This window comes from Marmota flaviventris, chromosome 10 (genome assembly GCF_047511675.1).
Source record: "Marmota flaviventris isolate mMarFla1 chromosome 10, mMarFla1.hap1, whole genome shotgun sequence".
Classification (NCBI taxonomy): domain Eukaryota; kingdom Metazoa; phylum Chordata; class Mammalia; order Rodentia; family Sciuridae; genus Marmota; species Marmota flaviventris.
Window position 1 is genome coordinate 34,676,462 of NC_092507.1, and position 16,953 is coordinate 34,693,414.

At 37.0% G+C, this 16,953-nt stretch overlaps 1 protein-coding gene across 1 annotated transcript in view; it reads right to left on the reverse strand.

Moving 5' to 3' along the window:
* The window catches only part of Zswim5 (zinc finger SWIM-type containing 5), a 182,848-nt gene that overhangs the window by 11,688 nt on the left and 154,207 nt on the right, over positions 1–16,953 (reverse strand). Inside the window, exons 7-11 of the mRNA XM_027937712.2 lie at positions 16,793–16,939; positions 16,138–16,275; positions 13,805–14,065; positions 13,453–13,588; positions 12,302–12,459 (exon numbers count right to left, since the gene is read on the reverse strand). Coding sequence (XP_027793513.2) covers positions 12,302–12,459; positions 13,453–13,588; positions 13,805–14,065; positions 16,138–16,275; positions 16,793–16,939 — 840 coding nt within the window. The remainder of the gene's footprint in view (positions 1–12,301; positions 12,460–13,452; positions 13,589–13,804; positions 14,066–16,137; positions 16,276–16,792; positions 16,940–16,953) is intronic.

Sequence of the window (16,953 nt, forward strand, 5' to 3'; positions counted from 1 at the left end):
ACCATACTTTGAGCAGCAAAGCTATGACTTATTTAGCAAATACACTTTCTAGTGTAATAAGACTACATATCTTCTCATTAGTGACACAAAACCTTTCAAAGTCTATATCTACAGGTAGGTTCACTTTCAATTAATTCAAACAAAGTATGTTAAATATTTAACAATAATTCTAAATATCAACAACTATGTAAGTGGGATCATTAAGAAACATCTTTCCAAGCTTCTGCAATAACTCTTTTAGGAAGACTTGAGAGTCAAGTGCTGCAAGTATAGAGTATAAAAATAAAAAACACATATTCTTCATTGGCAGTAAAATGTTTTGGTCACAAGGCAGTATTATAGAGGTTGCAATCACACAAAGTAAACGGTGCAAATGTTATTTTCACAAAAAGTTCAAGAGGGGGATGTGAAGAATAGAAATAATAAATCCAATTACATAATTTTCATCCATTCCAGCTGTGTGCAATGAAATCATGTTACTGGTACATATTATTGAACTAGTTAAAATATCTGATTAACCATGCATCTTTGTACACAAAAATAAACAAACTATAAACACCTTTTGGAACATTTTGGCAACTGGCTTTCCTAGCTTTATGTGTCTGCTGCCTTGGCATATCCTAAAAACTTTCAGCTTGTGCTAACTGTTCTTAAAACTTCTTGTGTTTGCCCATCAATCACTGTCAATGTGCATTTAAAAACAATTTTTTTTTAGTTGTAGATGGACACATACCTTTATTTTATTTATTTATTTTTATGTGGTGCTGAGGATCGAAACCTGCAGTACCTCATGCATGTGAAGCAAGTGCTCTACCACTAAGCCACAACCCCAGCCCCTGTTAATGTGTATTTTTAAAAAATATAGGCCATAACAGAGTTGTTTCATCAGACCTACATATATGTTAGAACCAAAATCTTAGTGAATCTGTCAATATAATTTTCATCTTCAGGATAAGCAGAAGTTTTTTCATTATAGATTTTTAGATTATACCATAATGCTTTTTAAAACATAATTTAAAATCTCTTACATTTTAATTTTTTTTTTTACATTTTACATGTATTTACCATGTACAACATGTTTTGGAGTATATATATATTATGGAATGACTAAATCTAGCTAATTAACACATATTACCTCATGTAGCTAATAATTTTTGTGGTAAGAACACTTTACATTTACTCTCTTAGCATTTTTCAAGAATACAATATATTATAGCTGGGCATGGTGGCAAATGCCTGTAGTCCCAGTTATTCAGGAGACCCAGGCAGGAAGATCGCTAGAGTTCATGGTCAGCCTGGGCAACATAGCAAGACCTCAACTCAAGGGGGTGGGGGGAGAATACATTATTAACTATAGTCACCATGATGTATAATAGATCTCTTAAATATATTCCTCATTTTTAACTGAAATTTCATATCTTTTGACTACTATCTCCCTCAATCTCTGGTATCTATCATTCTACTATTTTATGTGATCACTTTTTTTTTTTTTTTTAAGAGAGAGAGGAGGGAGGGAGGGAGGGGGAGGGAGAGGGAGGGGGAGGGAGGGGGGGGAGAGAGAGAGAGAGAGAGAGAGAGAGAGAAAGAGAGAGAGAGAGAGAATTTTTTAAATATTTATTTTGTTGTGGACACAACATCTTTATTTTATTTTTATGTGGTGCTGAGGATCGGGCCCAGTGCCCTGCACATGCCAGGCGAGCATGTTATCGCTTGAGCCACATCCCTAGTCCCTATGTGATCACTTTTTAAGATTTCATATATGAGTAAGATAATGTTTTTCTGTGCCTGGCTTATTTCAATTAACACAATACTCTCCAAGTTCATCCATGTGGTCACAAATGGTGGGATTTCTTTCTTTTTTTAATGACTGAACAACAGCATCCCATTGTGTGCGTGTGTATACATATATGCCATATTTTCTTTATTCATTCATCCATCGATAGACATTTAGGTTGATTCTATATCAAAGCTATTATGAAAAATGTTGCAATAAACAGGAGAAGTCAGATATCTCTTCAACATACTGACTTCACTTCTTTTTAATTTATACCCAGTAGTGGGATTACTGTATTTACATCATGATGCATCATAAATTACTGCAGCCCATCTTCTGATATTCTGTGCTTACCTTAAATGTTTAATCCTTCACGGCATATTCTAGTTTAAAGACCAAAAAACCAATCAGTGACATATTCATACTCATTTATTATTGAAGCCATTCAATTATGATTAAGTCAACATCTTTTCTCTCTCTCTCTCTCTCTCTGGTGGTACCAGGGTTTGAACTCGGGGCCTTACACATGCTAGACAAATCTTCTACCACTGAGCCCAACATCTTCATTTTTCATCCTCTAAAATTTTTTTTGTCTAGTCTTCATTAGTTTTGGTCCTTGTCAACACTATAAAACCTCAATGCCTTGTCTATTTTTCAACTCATAAGTGGTGTTAATTTCCACGCCATATTCTTTTTTTTTTTTTTGAGAGAGAGAGAGAGAGAGAGAGAGAGAGAGAGAGAGAGAGAGAGAATTTTTAATATTTATTTTTTAGGTTTTTTTTTTTTTTTTGGCGGACACAACATCTTTGTTTGTATGTGGTGCTGAGGATCGAACCCAGGCCGCACACATGCCAGGTGAGCATGCTACCACTTGAGCCACATCCCCAGCCCTCCACACCATATTCTTTAGTAAGATACCTCTTAGGTGTACTTGATCAAGTACACCTTAACTTAACTCTTAACTCTATATTTTGTGCTATTAATAATGATAGATGCTTCTTTTTCTTTCTTTCTTTTTTTTATCCATGGGAGTATTTTCAATTTTGGGGGCATTTTTTATAAGGTACTTAAATTTAATTGACAAAACACGTCCAACAACACAAAAAGGGAACACAATATTAGTGAGTAGCAGAAATATCTGTGACTGGGAAAAGGGTAATGAAACAACTAATGCCTAATGTTGGTTAAGGTCAGGTTTTAGAAGCTGTCCAACTTATGAAAAAGTAGTTTGGGTTTCTATAGAGATTCATCTTGACCTGACTGTAGCCATCTTTGGTCAAAACCACCATTACAACCCCTGAGTAATCCTAGTCTGTTTTCTCCACACAGCTCCGCAGGCATTCTATAAATAAACAAAACCATTAGAAAGGTTATTTGGAGTTTAATGACCAAGGCCTGGTGCTGTAAGCTCCAGGAACGTGTCTGATATCTTTGAAATTAGTTTGAGATAAACCAGGTTCACACTAGCTTGGATAAAAATCACTTTTGTCCTGACTGCTATATAAGCCTCCTCTTCCCTCTGACTCAAATCATGGGACTCACTAATATTGCTGCCATCTTTGACTATGCTTCTGTCATAAATACCCAATTAACTGCATTCTGTGAAATCCTGGATGTGCCTTTCTTTAGTCTTATGGCATCTTGTGGCTGGTTCTCATATGCTGGAATGGTGTGTGTGTGTGTGTGCGCGTGTGCGCATGCACATTTTGTGTGTGTGTGTGTGTGTTTGGGTATTTTAGCCAACAGGGAAATGTAAATCAAAACTATAAGGAAAAGAAAAACTATAAGGAGGGCTGGAGATGTAGCTCAGTAGTAGAGCACTTGCCTAGCACATGTGAGGTGCTGGGTTCAATCCTCAGCACCACATAAATAAATAAATAAAATAAAGGTATTGGATCCATCTACAACTAAAACAACAACAATAACAAAAACAACAAAAAAAACTATAAGGAGATGCATCTCATCCCAGTCAGAATGGTTATCATTAAGATTAAAAAAAAAACAATAAATGCTGGTAAGGATGTAGAGAAAAAGGAACTTTTATATACATTATTGGTGGGAAAGTATAGTCACTTTGGAAGTTGGTGTGGAGGTTCCTCAAGAACTAAAATATGATTACTATATGATCCAGCTGTACCTGAACACACTAAAGTCAGCATTCTATAGAGATATCTGCATACCCATTTTATCATACAACACAATTCACAATAGCCAAGTTACAGAATTAGCTTAGGTGCTCTTATATGGATAAATGTAAAAAAGAAATGTGGTATTATACATAATGGAGTACTACTCAGCCATAAAGAAGAACTAAATGATTTCATCTGAAGGAAAATGGATGTAACTGAAGATCATGTTAAACAAAACAAGCCAGACTCAGAAAGACAAGAATCACTGTTTTTCTTATGGAATCTAGGGGTGGGGAGGGGGAAGATAACATGAAAGTAGAAGGGAGACTATTCGAAAAGGGGAAGGGGATCAGGGGGAGGGAATAGCAGGGTAAAGGAGGGTAAAGGTAAGTTATAATTAAAGTATGTTATATATATGTACAAATATGCCACAATGAAATCCATTTTCTATGTAATATGCCAGGCTTTTCCACTGTCAAGTTGTACATTTTCCCTTTATAATTTGTAAGTATTTTGTGGAGAGATACTGAGACTATGTAAATATTCTGTTCCTCATAAAGTACTTTCCAATAGCTTTAGTACCCATTGGTGCTTCTTGGCTGAATTAAGTATTATATGGTTGCCAGATCCTCATTCCACTATATTTGTTTATTTACTCATATCAGTATAAAATACAGATGCATATTAGAATAAACCCTATCCAATGCATTATAATCAGTGGCTATACCAGTAGCTATTATCTATGTTATCACAATGGTTTTCACAGTGAAAGTTTGTAGTTTTTTCATCCAGTCCAACACATCAACTTTTTATTTATTTGTTTATTTGTTTGTTTATTTTGCAGTAGAATGCATTTTGACACATTGCACACAAAGGGAGCACAACTTCTCATTATTCTGGCTGGACATGGTGCAGAGTCACACCAGTAGTATAATCATACATGTATATAGGGTAATAATGTGTGTCTCATTCTACTGTCCTTCCCATCGACATACCAACTTCTTTTTTATATATTTTTTTTCAGTTGTAGGTGAACACATATCTTTATTTATTTATTTATTTTTATGTGGTGCTAAGGATTAAACCCAGGGCCTCACCCCTGCAAGGCAAGTGCTCTACCACTGAGCTACAGCCCCAGCCCCAACATATCAACTTTTAAAAATGTATTTTTAGTGTTATATCTAAACAATCTTTGTCTAACTCAAAAGGAAAATTACTTTGTCCAATGTTTTCTTCTAAAAGTTTTATATTTTCAGCTTTTACATTTAGGTCCTTAATCTGTTTATGAATTTTTATATGTGGTTTATGGTTGACTGAAAAAAATTTTTTTCAGCTCAAATGTTTTTGCCCCTTTATCAAAATAGAACACAAATATGCAGGTTTATTTGTGGACACTGTTCTTTTTCATCAATAATTTGTCTATGATTACAATAATTAGTGTACTAATTATTATTTCTTTTTTTAATATTTATTTTCTAGATGTAGTTGGACACAATATCCTTATTTCATTTATTTATTTTTATGTGGTGCTGAGGATAGAACCTAGGGCCTCGCACGTGCTAAGCAAGCACTCTACTGCTGAGCCACAACCCCAACCCCTAATTATTATTTCTTTAAATGAGTCTTGAAATCAGGACATATGAGCCTTCCCACTTTATTCTTCTTTCACAAAGTTGTTTTTGGTTATTCTAGGTCCTCTGCATTTCCATATCATCAATTTCTACTCAAAGAAATCTGCTGGGATTTTGAATGAGATTGCATTGAATCTGTAGGTCAATTTCAGAGAATCACTATCTTAACAATACTGAGTCTTTCAATCCATGTGCACAGAATTTATGTAAGTCTTTATGTCCATCAGCAATATTTTATGGTTTTTGTTATATAAATCTTGTACATCTTTTGTCGAGATTTATCCTCAAGTATTTAGTATTTTTTTATTCTATTATAAAGATGATTAAAATTTAATTTCTGATCATTTCATTGCTGGTATGGAAAAATGCTGATTTTTGTACATTGATCTTATATCCTGCAACTTTGCTAAACCTAATTCTAACAGTTTATATTGCTGTTGTTTATTTCATAGGATTTTCTATGTAGACAACGATGTCATCAGAAAATAGTTTTCTTTTTCCCTTCCAATATGGATATCTTTTCTTCTTCCCTCACTCCCTTTCTCTCTTTTTTGTTTCTTTATTTTATTTTGAGGGTTGAACTCTACCACTGAGACACATCCCAGACCTTTTATTTTTTATTTTTGAGACAGGTCTTGCTAAGTTGCCAAGGCTGGCCTTGATCTTGGAATCTTCCTGCCATATCTAGTTCTCTCTTTTAAATGCTTTATTAAAATATAACTCATCCATTTAAAATGTCCAATTTGGTTTTAGTATACTAGCAGAGCCATCCCCACAATCATTAAATTAATTAATTAATTAATTATTCCAGTACTGGGGATTGAGCCCAGGGGTGCTTTACCACTGAGCCATATCCCCAGCACTTTTTATTCTTATATTTTGAGGCAAGGTCTTGCTAAGTTTCTGAGGCTGGCCTCACACTTGTTACCCTTCTGTCTCAGTCTCTCAAGTAGCTGGGGTTGCAGGTGTGCACTACCATGTCTGGCTCCACAATTTTAGAACATTTCATTACCCTGTAAAGAAATCCTGCATCCCTTACATTTTACCTCTTATCCCATGTTGCTCCTAGCCCTAGGCACTGTACTAATCTACTCTGTTTCTATAGACTTGCTTCTTCAGAATATTTGATATACAAATGGTCCCCTATTTATGATGTTTCTACTTAGGATGATGATTAGACTTAGGGTCTTCAATTTCATGATGACGTGAAAGCATAAGCATACAACCATTCTACTTTTCACTTTCAGTACAATATTCAATAAATTACATAAGATATACAATACTTCATTATAAAACAGGCATTGTGCTAGGTGATTTTCTCCAACTACAGGCAAACACAAGTATTTTGAACACATTTAAGGTTAATTAGGTAGAGCTATGATGCTGATAAATGAAGTGTATTAAATGTATTTTTTACTTAAAATATTTTCAACTTAAGGGCTAGGATTGTGGCTCAGTGGTAGAGTGCTCGCCTAGCACATGCAAGGCCCTGGGTTCAATCCTCAGCACCTTCTAAAAAAATAAGTAAAATAAAGGTATTGTGTCCAAATACAACACACACACACACACACACACACACACACATATATTTTTTTTCTTTTCCAACTTAAGATGGGTTTATCCCCACTGTAAGTCAAGGTGCATCTCTAAATGAAATTATCCAGTGTCAATACATGATCCTTTGTGACTGGTTTATTTTTTGTTTTATTTATTTTTGGTGCTGGGATTGAACCCAGAGCCAGCACATGCTAAACATATGTTCTACCACTGAGCTACAGCCCTGACACTGGCTTAATTAATGTTTTAAAAATCTTTACTCTGCTAAGAACATTTAACACAATGTCTACCTTTAAAAAAACATTTTTCATTGTAGATGGAAATAATACTTTTATTTTATTTATGTAGTGCTGAGGATCAAACCCAGTGCCTCATGTGCTACGCAAGCGCTCTACCACTAAGCTACAATCCCAACCCAACACCTAGATTTTTAATGTCTTAAGAGTATAATACATTATTGTTGAGTCTGGATAAAATGTATAGCATACGTCTAGAGCTTATTCATCTTACTTAACTTAAACTTTATGCCCATTTTGACTTTTATGAATCTGACTATTTTAGATACCTCATATAAGTGGAATCATACAGTGTCTGTCTTTTGGTGATTGGCTAATTTCATTTAGCATAATGTCTGCAAGATTTCCTTGGCCAAATGTTTTCTCTGATATGTGGATGCTGACTCTCAAGATTTCCTTGAGGACATATTTCAAAATTTCCTTATTTTTTTTAACATTTATTTTTTAGTTATAGTTGGACACAATACTTTTATTTATTTATTTTTATGTGGTGCTAAGGATTGAACCCAGGGCCTCACATGTGCTAGGCAAGCACTCTACCACTGAGCCACAACCCCAGCTCAAGATTTCCTTATTTTTTAAGGTTGACTAATATTCCATTGTATATTGGCAATTGTACATTGGCAATTATCAGGAATACAAGTAACAATAAATGTTGGTGAGGATGTAGGCAAAAAGATACACTTGGACACTGCGAGTGGGCCTGCAAATTAGTGCAAACACTCTGGAGATTCCTCAGAAAACTCAGAATGGAACCACCATTTGACCCAGTTATCCCATTCCTCGGCATGTACCCAAAGGACTTAAAATCAGCATACTGTAGTGATGCAGCCACATCAATGTTCATAGCAGCTCAATTCACAATAGCTTAGCTATGGAACCAACCTAGGTGTCCTTCAACAAATGATTGGATAAGGAAAATGTGGTACATGTACATGTACACAATGGAATATCACTCAGAAGAATAAAATATGGTATTTACTGGTAAATGGATGGAACTGGACACTATTGTGCAAAGTAAAATAAGCCAAATCCAAAACCAAAGGCCAAATATTTTCTCTGATATGTGGATGCTGACTCACAATAGGCAGGGTCTGAGTGGAGGTTCACTGGATTGGACAGGGAGGGATGGGGAAAGGGAGGGAAGATGGGAATGGGAAAGACAGTAGAATAAATCCAACAAAACTTTCCTGTGTTTATGTATGAATACATGATCAGTGAAACTCCACATCATGTACAACCACAAGAATGGTAAGTTATATTCTGTGTATGTATGATATGTTAAAATAAATTCTACTGTCATGTATAACTAAAGAGAACAAATAAAAAAATTTAAAAAATATTCCATTGTATTTATATGTCACATTAAAAAAATCCATTCATACTGATGGACATTTAAATTGTTTCCTCATCTTAGCTTTTGTGAGTAGTGCTGCAGTGAACTGAGTATCAGTGCTGTTATCTCCTCAAGATCATGATTTCAGTTCTTTTGGACAAATAACCAGAAGTGAGATTGCTGGATCCAACAGTAGCTATATGCTAATTTTTTAAAGGAATCTCCATACTGTTTTCCATAGTGGCTGTACCATTTTATATTTCCACCATAGTGTAATCAGGGTTCTAAATTTTCCACTCTTCATTACTATTTATTGTCTCTTGTATTTTTCAAAAAAGTCATCCTGAGAGGTGTGAGATATGTCACTATGGATTTTGATTTTGATTTCCCTGATGATCTATGATTTTAAGCATCTTTTCATCTACTTGTTGGCTATTTGTATTTCTTCTTTGGAGAAATATCTGTTCAAGTTCTTAGTTCATTTTAAAATCAGGTTATTAAGGTTTTTTGATACTGAATTTAAAGGTTCCTTATATCTTTTGAAATTTAATCTCTTATCAGATATATGGTTTATAAATATCTTCTCCCATTCTGTAAGTTGCCTTTTCATTCTGTTGCATGTTTCCTTTTTTTTAGAGAGAGAGAGAATTTTTTAATATTTATTTATTTTTTTTAGTTATTGGCGGACACAACATCTTTGTTTGTATGTGGTGCTGAGGATCGAACCCGGGCCACACACATGCACTGAGCTACAACCCCAGCCCTCATTTGTTTTCCTTTTTGCTGTTTGCTTTTCTTTTTTGAAGTTCTAGGAATTGAATCTAAGGGCCTTTTACCACTGAGATAGATCCAAGATCACTGATTTGCAATGCTTCTTCTTTTCAAATATAGGCATTTAGCACTAAAAATTTCCTTCAAACGTGCATTCCACATGTTTTGTGCTTTTTTCCCCCCTTGTGTCTTTCCCTTTAGTTCATGAGTTGTATAAAAATGTGATTTATCCAAATAATTGGATTATTTTTCAGATGTCTTTTTATTACTTATTTCTAATTCCACTGGGGTTATCTGAAGATAGGTTTTGTTTTGATTTGGTACTGGGGCTTGAACCCTTGGCGGGGGGGCTCTACTGCTGAGCTACATCCCAGCCTTTTTTATTTTTTAATTTTGAGACAAGGTTTTATTAAGTTACTGAGGCTGGCCTTGAACTTGTCACTCTCCTGCCTCAGACTCCCAAGTCTCTGAGATTATAGGCATGTGCTTGAAAAAAAAAATTTTTAAATATTGGGGATTAAACCCAGGGGAACTCTACCCTAGCCTTATTTTTGAAATTAAAAAACATTTTTTTTAGTTGTAAATGGACACAATACTTTTATTTTTATGTGGTGCTGAGTCTCAAACCCAATGCCTCACACATGCTAGGCAAGTGTTCTACCACTGAGCTGCAACCCTAGACCTACCGTAGCTTTTGTGTTTTTTATTTTGAGACAAGGTTTCACCAAGTTGCCCAGGTTGGCTTCAAACTTGCAATCCTTCTGCCTCAGCCTCATTAGTTGCTGAGTTTACAGGTGTCTGACACAGCACTTGTCTTATTTCATTTTTTTTAAAAGGCATTTTCATTGGTGCAGAATTCTAGGTTGACTTTTTTAAAGTATTTTTTTAAAATTTTGGGGTACCAGGGATTGAACAAGGGGCACTCAACCACTAAGCCATATCCCTACCCGTTTTGTATTTTATTTAGAGACATGGTCTCACTGAGTTGCTTAGTGCCTCACTGTTGCTAAGGCTGGCTTTGAACTCGCGATCCTCCTGCCTCAGTTTCCTAAGCCACTGGGATTACAGGCATGTATGACAGCACCAGACTTTTAAGTACTTTTAAAGAATTTTTTTTTCTCAACTGTCTTCTGGTTTACATTGTTTTTTAATAAGAAATTTGCTATTATACTTGTCTTTTGTCTTTTGTGTGTTTTTTTAAATTTAACTCTATTTGTTTTAAATAAGATTTTTTTTAAACTATTGGTTTTAAACAATTTGAATATCATGTGCTTTGGTATAGTTTTCTGCACGTTTCTTCTGCTTGAGGTTCCCTGAGTTCCTTGGTTCAGCAGTCATCCTCTTTATCCTGCTAGGAATCTAATAATCCATGTCAGGCTACCTGTTCCTCTCATGGTTGGTTATCATCAAATTTGATTTTTTTCCTAATAAAACTAATGAAAAATGTTATCTCAGGTGTAATTTTAATTTGCATATCTCAAGTGAGAACAAGCACTTTAATTTTTTAAAATATCATTTGTATCTTTTTTTTTGTGAAATGTAAAATCATATCCTTTCTACTGGTTTCTTGATCATTTGTACATTGCTTTATCCATATCTTTTCCCTTTTTTTGCAATAAGCATGTATTTTTTTGCCAATAAGAAAATAAAACATAAAGTTATTTCTAATTAAGAAAATGTTGGGCACATGCCTGAGTGTCAGCACTCGTGAGTGTTAGCACTCAGGAGGTAGAACAGAATGATTCCTTGAGCCTGGGAATTCAGGATCAGTTTGACCCCCATCTCAAAAAACAATAGGGGTGGGACTGTAGCTCAGTGGTTGAGTGCTTGCCTAGCATGTGTGAGGCACTGGGTTTGATTCTCAGCACCACATAAAAACAAATGAATGCCAGGCGTGGTGGCACACCCCTGTAATTCCAGCAGCTCAGGAGACTGAGACAGAAGGATTGCAAGTTCAAAGCCAGTCTCAGCAACAGCAAGGTGCTAAGCAACTCAGTGAGACCATGTCTCTAAATAAAATATAAAATAGGGCTGGGGATGTGGCTCAGAGGTCGAGTTTCCCTGAGTTCAATCCCCGGTACCTAAATAAATAAATTAATTAATTAAATAAAGGCCCATCAACATCAAAAAATTATTAAAAAACAAACAAAACAAAACAACAACAAAGCAATACTCCATCTCAAAAAGCAGCAGCAAAACAAAAACAAAGCAAAAATGCTTAAAAAACCCATATAGTTTCCTAATACAAAATACTCAAGAATCCATGGAAGCTGGTGTTTTATTATTGCTCTTCATCTAGGTGCTAATTTTCATTTCTTTTTGCAGTGATGCCTGCATAGGTAGTATGTGAGCTTAAAAGACTAAGTGTCACCCTGGAATCTCTACTTTTGACCAGGGGGTACTGGAAAAATTAAGAACTCTGATTTGTAAGGAGATCTGTAAGCTCTATCTTAGTCATCATTTCATTACATCCTCCAGTGGCTATGGGAGGTTGATAGGTCATTGACAATGATCCCCATTTTATAGATTCTGAAACTGAGGCTTGGAAAGTAAACTGACTTTATTATATGAAAGTTTATATTAGAAGTTAACTAAAAATAACTTAATTCTATATACACAGGTTCCTACAATTAGAAACTAGGGCAAAATTTTGGACCCAGGTGCTCTTTCTTATTAGCAATGAAAGTAAGGATTCCTATCACTTTAAAGTCAGCTATCTCCTCAGGAGACTGCAGGCCAACCCTTTGATGGCCATGGCTAGGCAAGCACAGTGGGGACACCAGTATCTAAGGTCTATCTGTACTTACCTTTGGCAGCAGTCAGCATTGTGGAGGCTAGTTCACATTGCTGTGATTCCAGATGTCCAAGTGTAAACCAACGAGGATAACGGCTGGGTACCACAGACACCATATGGTGAGGGTGGGAAGTGTCGCCTGCAGAAGCTGAATTTTCTAGAACAGGTAACCTAAAAGAACCAGGAAGAGTCATCAGTTATCATCTAGACCTTGGCTATCTGAGCCACTTTGGAGAAGCTTGCTCTTTTCTGGGGAGGAACTTAGGAGGGAAGGATTAAGTAAGAGCTTTGGAGGTTTTCAAAACGTATGGGTCTATACTCTACATGAAGTGAGTGATTGAGCACTTGTAGAATCCAAGCTGAATAGTCCCCACTACACATGAACTTGAAAAGTCAGTCAAAAGCAATAGGGTTATTTTTATTTTTTAATTTTTTTTGTTTTAGTTGTTGATGGATCTTTATTTTATTTATTTGTATGTGGTGCAGAGAATTGAATCCAGTGCCTCACGCATGCTAGGCAAGCGCATTACTTCTGAACCACAACCCCAGCCCAAGGGTTATTTTTAAAAAACATAAGTATATGCCAAGGACTTTCCTGTTTTAGCTGAGGAGTTCTCTCAGTCTTACAATCTAATTAATATTCTTGTGTATACTCTGCTACCTACAGAAGTTAACATGCCTAAACCAAGGATTCTATTCTAGTTTGGAAGCAAGATCCCCAAAGCTCACTAGTTTTCAAGTCTTGAAGTATACCTATTTATCTCTACTTCCTCTAGATTCCTCTGAGGACGTGTACTTGGGAACCATGACTCAAGTGAGTTATGGAAGGGCTCCAACACTTTCTCAGGCTGCCTCATTGACTCCAGAAAATGAAGACTCAAGTCCTGGGTGTTCCTATCTAATAATATATCATGATGTCTCAGGGGCTTTTTCAGACAATCTACCATGAGTATAGCAAGGGAGTGAAGTGGGTCTTCAACATAGAATCCCAGATAGGAATCCTAGATCAGTTGAAAATATCAGAGCCATTTTAAGGCAGATTTGGTGGCAGATCAACAGAACAGACAAAGAAGAAAAGAGAAGATAGTAGGATAAGCAGAGAGAGAGAGAGCACTGAAGACTTCTGATTTGGTAGGGATAATGGACTGGAAATGGGCTACCCACCTCATGGCACGAAGGGCTAATTTATAGGACAGATCTGGATCATGAGGCAGCAAAGCTGAGAACAAATACTTGGCAAAGGTATGCATGGGGACACTCTCTCGGTGGATGACTTCTCCTAGACCACTGAAGGGGCCTCCTGCAGGAAGAAGATAAGCCAGACAGTTTAATTTATCTGTATGCTTCCATTCACCAGGCTAGACTTTAGGGCCTCAGGGTCTCATACATGTTTGCCAGCCATGGGAACCTTCATTGTATTTTAATGTCATAAATATTCCTGTATCTGTGCAGGTAGAGGAAGGGTGCCCAGGGTCATAAGCAAAGACAGTGTGACAATATCCCCTTCTCTACTTACCTTCTAGTAGCAAGATGCACTGTTTCCGCAGTGTTTGTACTAGCTCATCGTCCAGCTGCAGTTCCTGGAGTTGGCTTAGAAGTTGTTCCTCATTACGACATACTTTGTCCTGTGCATAGAGGCCTTCAGGCATTACCCTCTGTTGACCCATGCCCATCAAAGCAACTTCCAGGGCTAATGACAGGTAGGACTCACTGCTGTTTGCACAGTCTGTAGCCACAGGTACATGCTGGTACACAGGGAGTCTGCTTTCACTCATATCTGAGGGTAACAGGGTACCAGGTTCTTTAGGATAGGCTTGGCAGATTCTTCTATCCCTCCAGACCCTCCCACTTTGGAATACTGCTTGGTCAATAGATATTTCAGAAGCTAAATCAGAACCCCAGAGCAGTAAGAAAAATTCACTGAAAAAAGGTTACACAGAGGCACAAAGGTTTCCACCTCCTTCATAACATAATGAACTGGCCAGGCCTGATGAGAAGTATAAAATTGAATACTTATCTTTTGCTATCGTATACATTATAAAATATCACAATTGTCCATCTCTTTTACTACAGTGTGAACACCTTAAAGGGATGAGACTAACTTGTTCCATGTATCTCCAGGGCCTAACATATGGAAGGAGTTAAATATACATCAGTGGTGAACAAATAAACCAAATGCAACCTCAGGTTTTCAAGCTATAAATGTTTCTGTGCAGATAAAACTCATTAAAGATGATGATTCCATACCAGGGTATCAGTGTGAAGATAATGGCAACCCTAGCACAGTTTGGGCTAATCCTTTCATTTCTACATAGAAAAAAAAATCTGTATCCAGTTAAAACTCTTATTTTGGTAACACTTGCAAATTCTATGTTATTATTATTTTATATGTTCCACCAATGGAATCATAATCTCAGGTTTAAAAGTAAAAGTCCTAGCTGGGCACAGTGGCGCATGCCTGAACTCCTCCTAGCAGCTCAGGAGGCTGAGGCAGGAGGATCAGAGTTCAAAGCCAGCCTCAGCAAAAGCAAGGTGGTAAGTAACTCAGTGAGACCCTGTCTCTAAATTAAATACAAAATAGGGCTTGGGATGTCGCTCAGTGGTTGAGTGCCTCTAAGTTCAATCCCTGGTATCCCTCCACCAAAAAAAAAAAAAAGTCAAAGTCTTAGGTGTATTGGTATGTGCCTGTGGTTCCAGCTACTTTGGAGGCTGCTATGGGAGGATCACTTAATCCTGGGAATTTGAGGCCAGCCTGGGTGACACACAGTGAGATCTCTTTTAAAAAACAAAATTAACAAACAACAACAAAAAAAGGCAAACGTCTGAAATCCCAGTTATTTGGGAGGCTGATGCAGGAAGATTATAAGTTCAAGGCCAACCTCCACAACTTGGTAAGACCCTGTTTCAAAACAAAAAATAAAAAGGGCTGATGATGTAGATTAGTGGTATAGAATCCCCAGGTTCAAGTCCTAGTATTGAAAAAAAAAGCTAAAATCTTGATTTCCTTTTTCCTTCATCTGGTAAGTATTTACAGAAGACTATTAAATGGCAGGTTCTATACTGAGTGTTATGATTACAAAGACAATTAAGTCATAATTTATGCTTTCAAAAAGTAACTGATAAAATTGATAAAAAATAATAATTTGTAAACAAATTATAATGCAGTGTGCTAAATAAATACTCAAGTAGATATAGGTAAACAATATAGTAAAGCCATAAAGGAAAGAAGAATAAATTCTGTCTCTTTCTAGTCTGGGCCACTCTGTGATTCTGTTAGACTATTCTCCTCTATTTCTCATTTGTAAAACTGGCGCAAAAACACCATGAAGGTGAATGTTTAAAGGAAATCAGAGAGTATTATTCAATTGCAAGGGATATATACTTTTTTTTTTTTCTTATGACAGGGTCTCACTATGTTGCCCAGGCTGGCTTAAATTTCTGGGCAAAAAATCCTCCTGCCTCAACTTTCCAAGTTGCTGGGACTATAGGGATGTGCCACCATGCCTGGCTTGATACACCTTTTTGGTGGATGTTCTCTCCCATTTCTGGACTGCTCTGAAGTTATGGCCTCAGACTTCTGATATTCTTCTAGTCCTGGACTACATTCTTTAGCCATTTGTGGTAGGGAAATCAGAGGAGTAAGGAAGCTGGTAAGGTAAAATAGGAACAGACCACAGGGTGGGAACGGAAAGCAGGAAAGAAAGGAAAGAAAGAAACCTCTCAGGAATGCTGAGTTTGGACAAGATTGAAAAAAAAAAAAAAAGGCTATAAGAGGAGAGGAACATAGTTTGGCAGGGAGGACAGGGCTGCCAAGGACAGTCCTGGCTTGTCAAAAGCTGACCCTTGTACCTGACACTTCCATATAGCCATCATCATTCAGGCGGCAGGCTTCAGTCAAAGTGAGAAACAGGCAGCCAATGGGATCCAGGGGGTGGCCCACCCAGCCCTCCAGGTTTGTGATGGTTGTGGTTCCTCTCTGCAACAGTTCTAAAAACAAGCAGGTTCAAAGTTTCAGACAGTGATAGAGACACATTGCTCTTTTCCCCTGCTTAGCTCTCCTTATCAGTCTCATTCAGGTCTTAACCCTGGAAGTTATACAAAAGCTTCCTTTATTATCTTGTCTTGGGTTGACAGGACTGGTCATAATCTCACCAGCCAGTTGTTAGGCCATGTGATGTGAATTTAGATTGCCTGCTGGTAGTTCATATGTGGATACAGCTTTACAGCTTTGAAAGGGTCCTCTCATGCCAGACCTTAGTTAGTGGTCCTTTCATCTGCACTCTGAGGAAGCAGGAAGGCATCATTGTTTCCATTTTACTGCTGAGAAAACTGAGATCCACAGAGAAAAAGTGAGGCATTTCACACAGCAGGCAGAATTCCTGGAATTCCCTAGCTCCTGCCACACCATGATACTTAATGAAAAATAGGTTCTAGGTCTTATATCCCCTGAGGATCCTCATTAGCCTTAGGCCTAAAGAGGTAAGATGACTCCTAATCATCATACCTTTCTTCTGATGCTTGTAGATTTCCAGCTGCCGCTGCTGTTGCAACCTCAGAGTATTAATAATGGCCACCGTGAGTCTGAGGGCCTCTTTTGGATAACCATGAGAACGCAAGGCATCGACACGAGCGCAAGCTGTAGGCACATGCTCTACCAGATAAAAA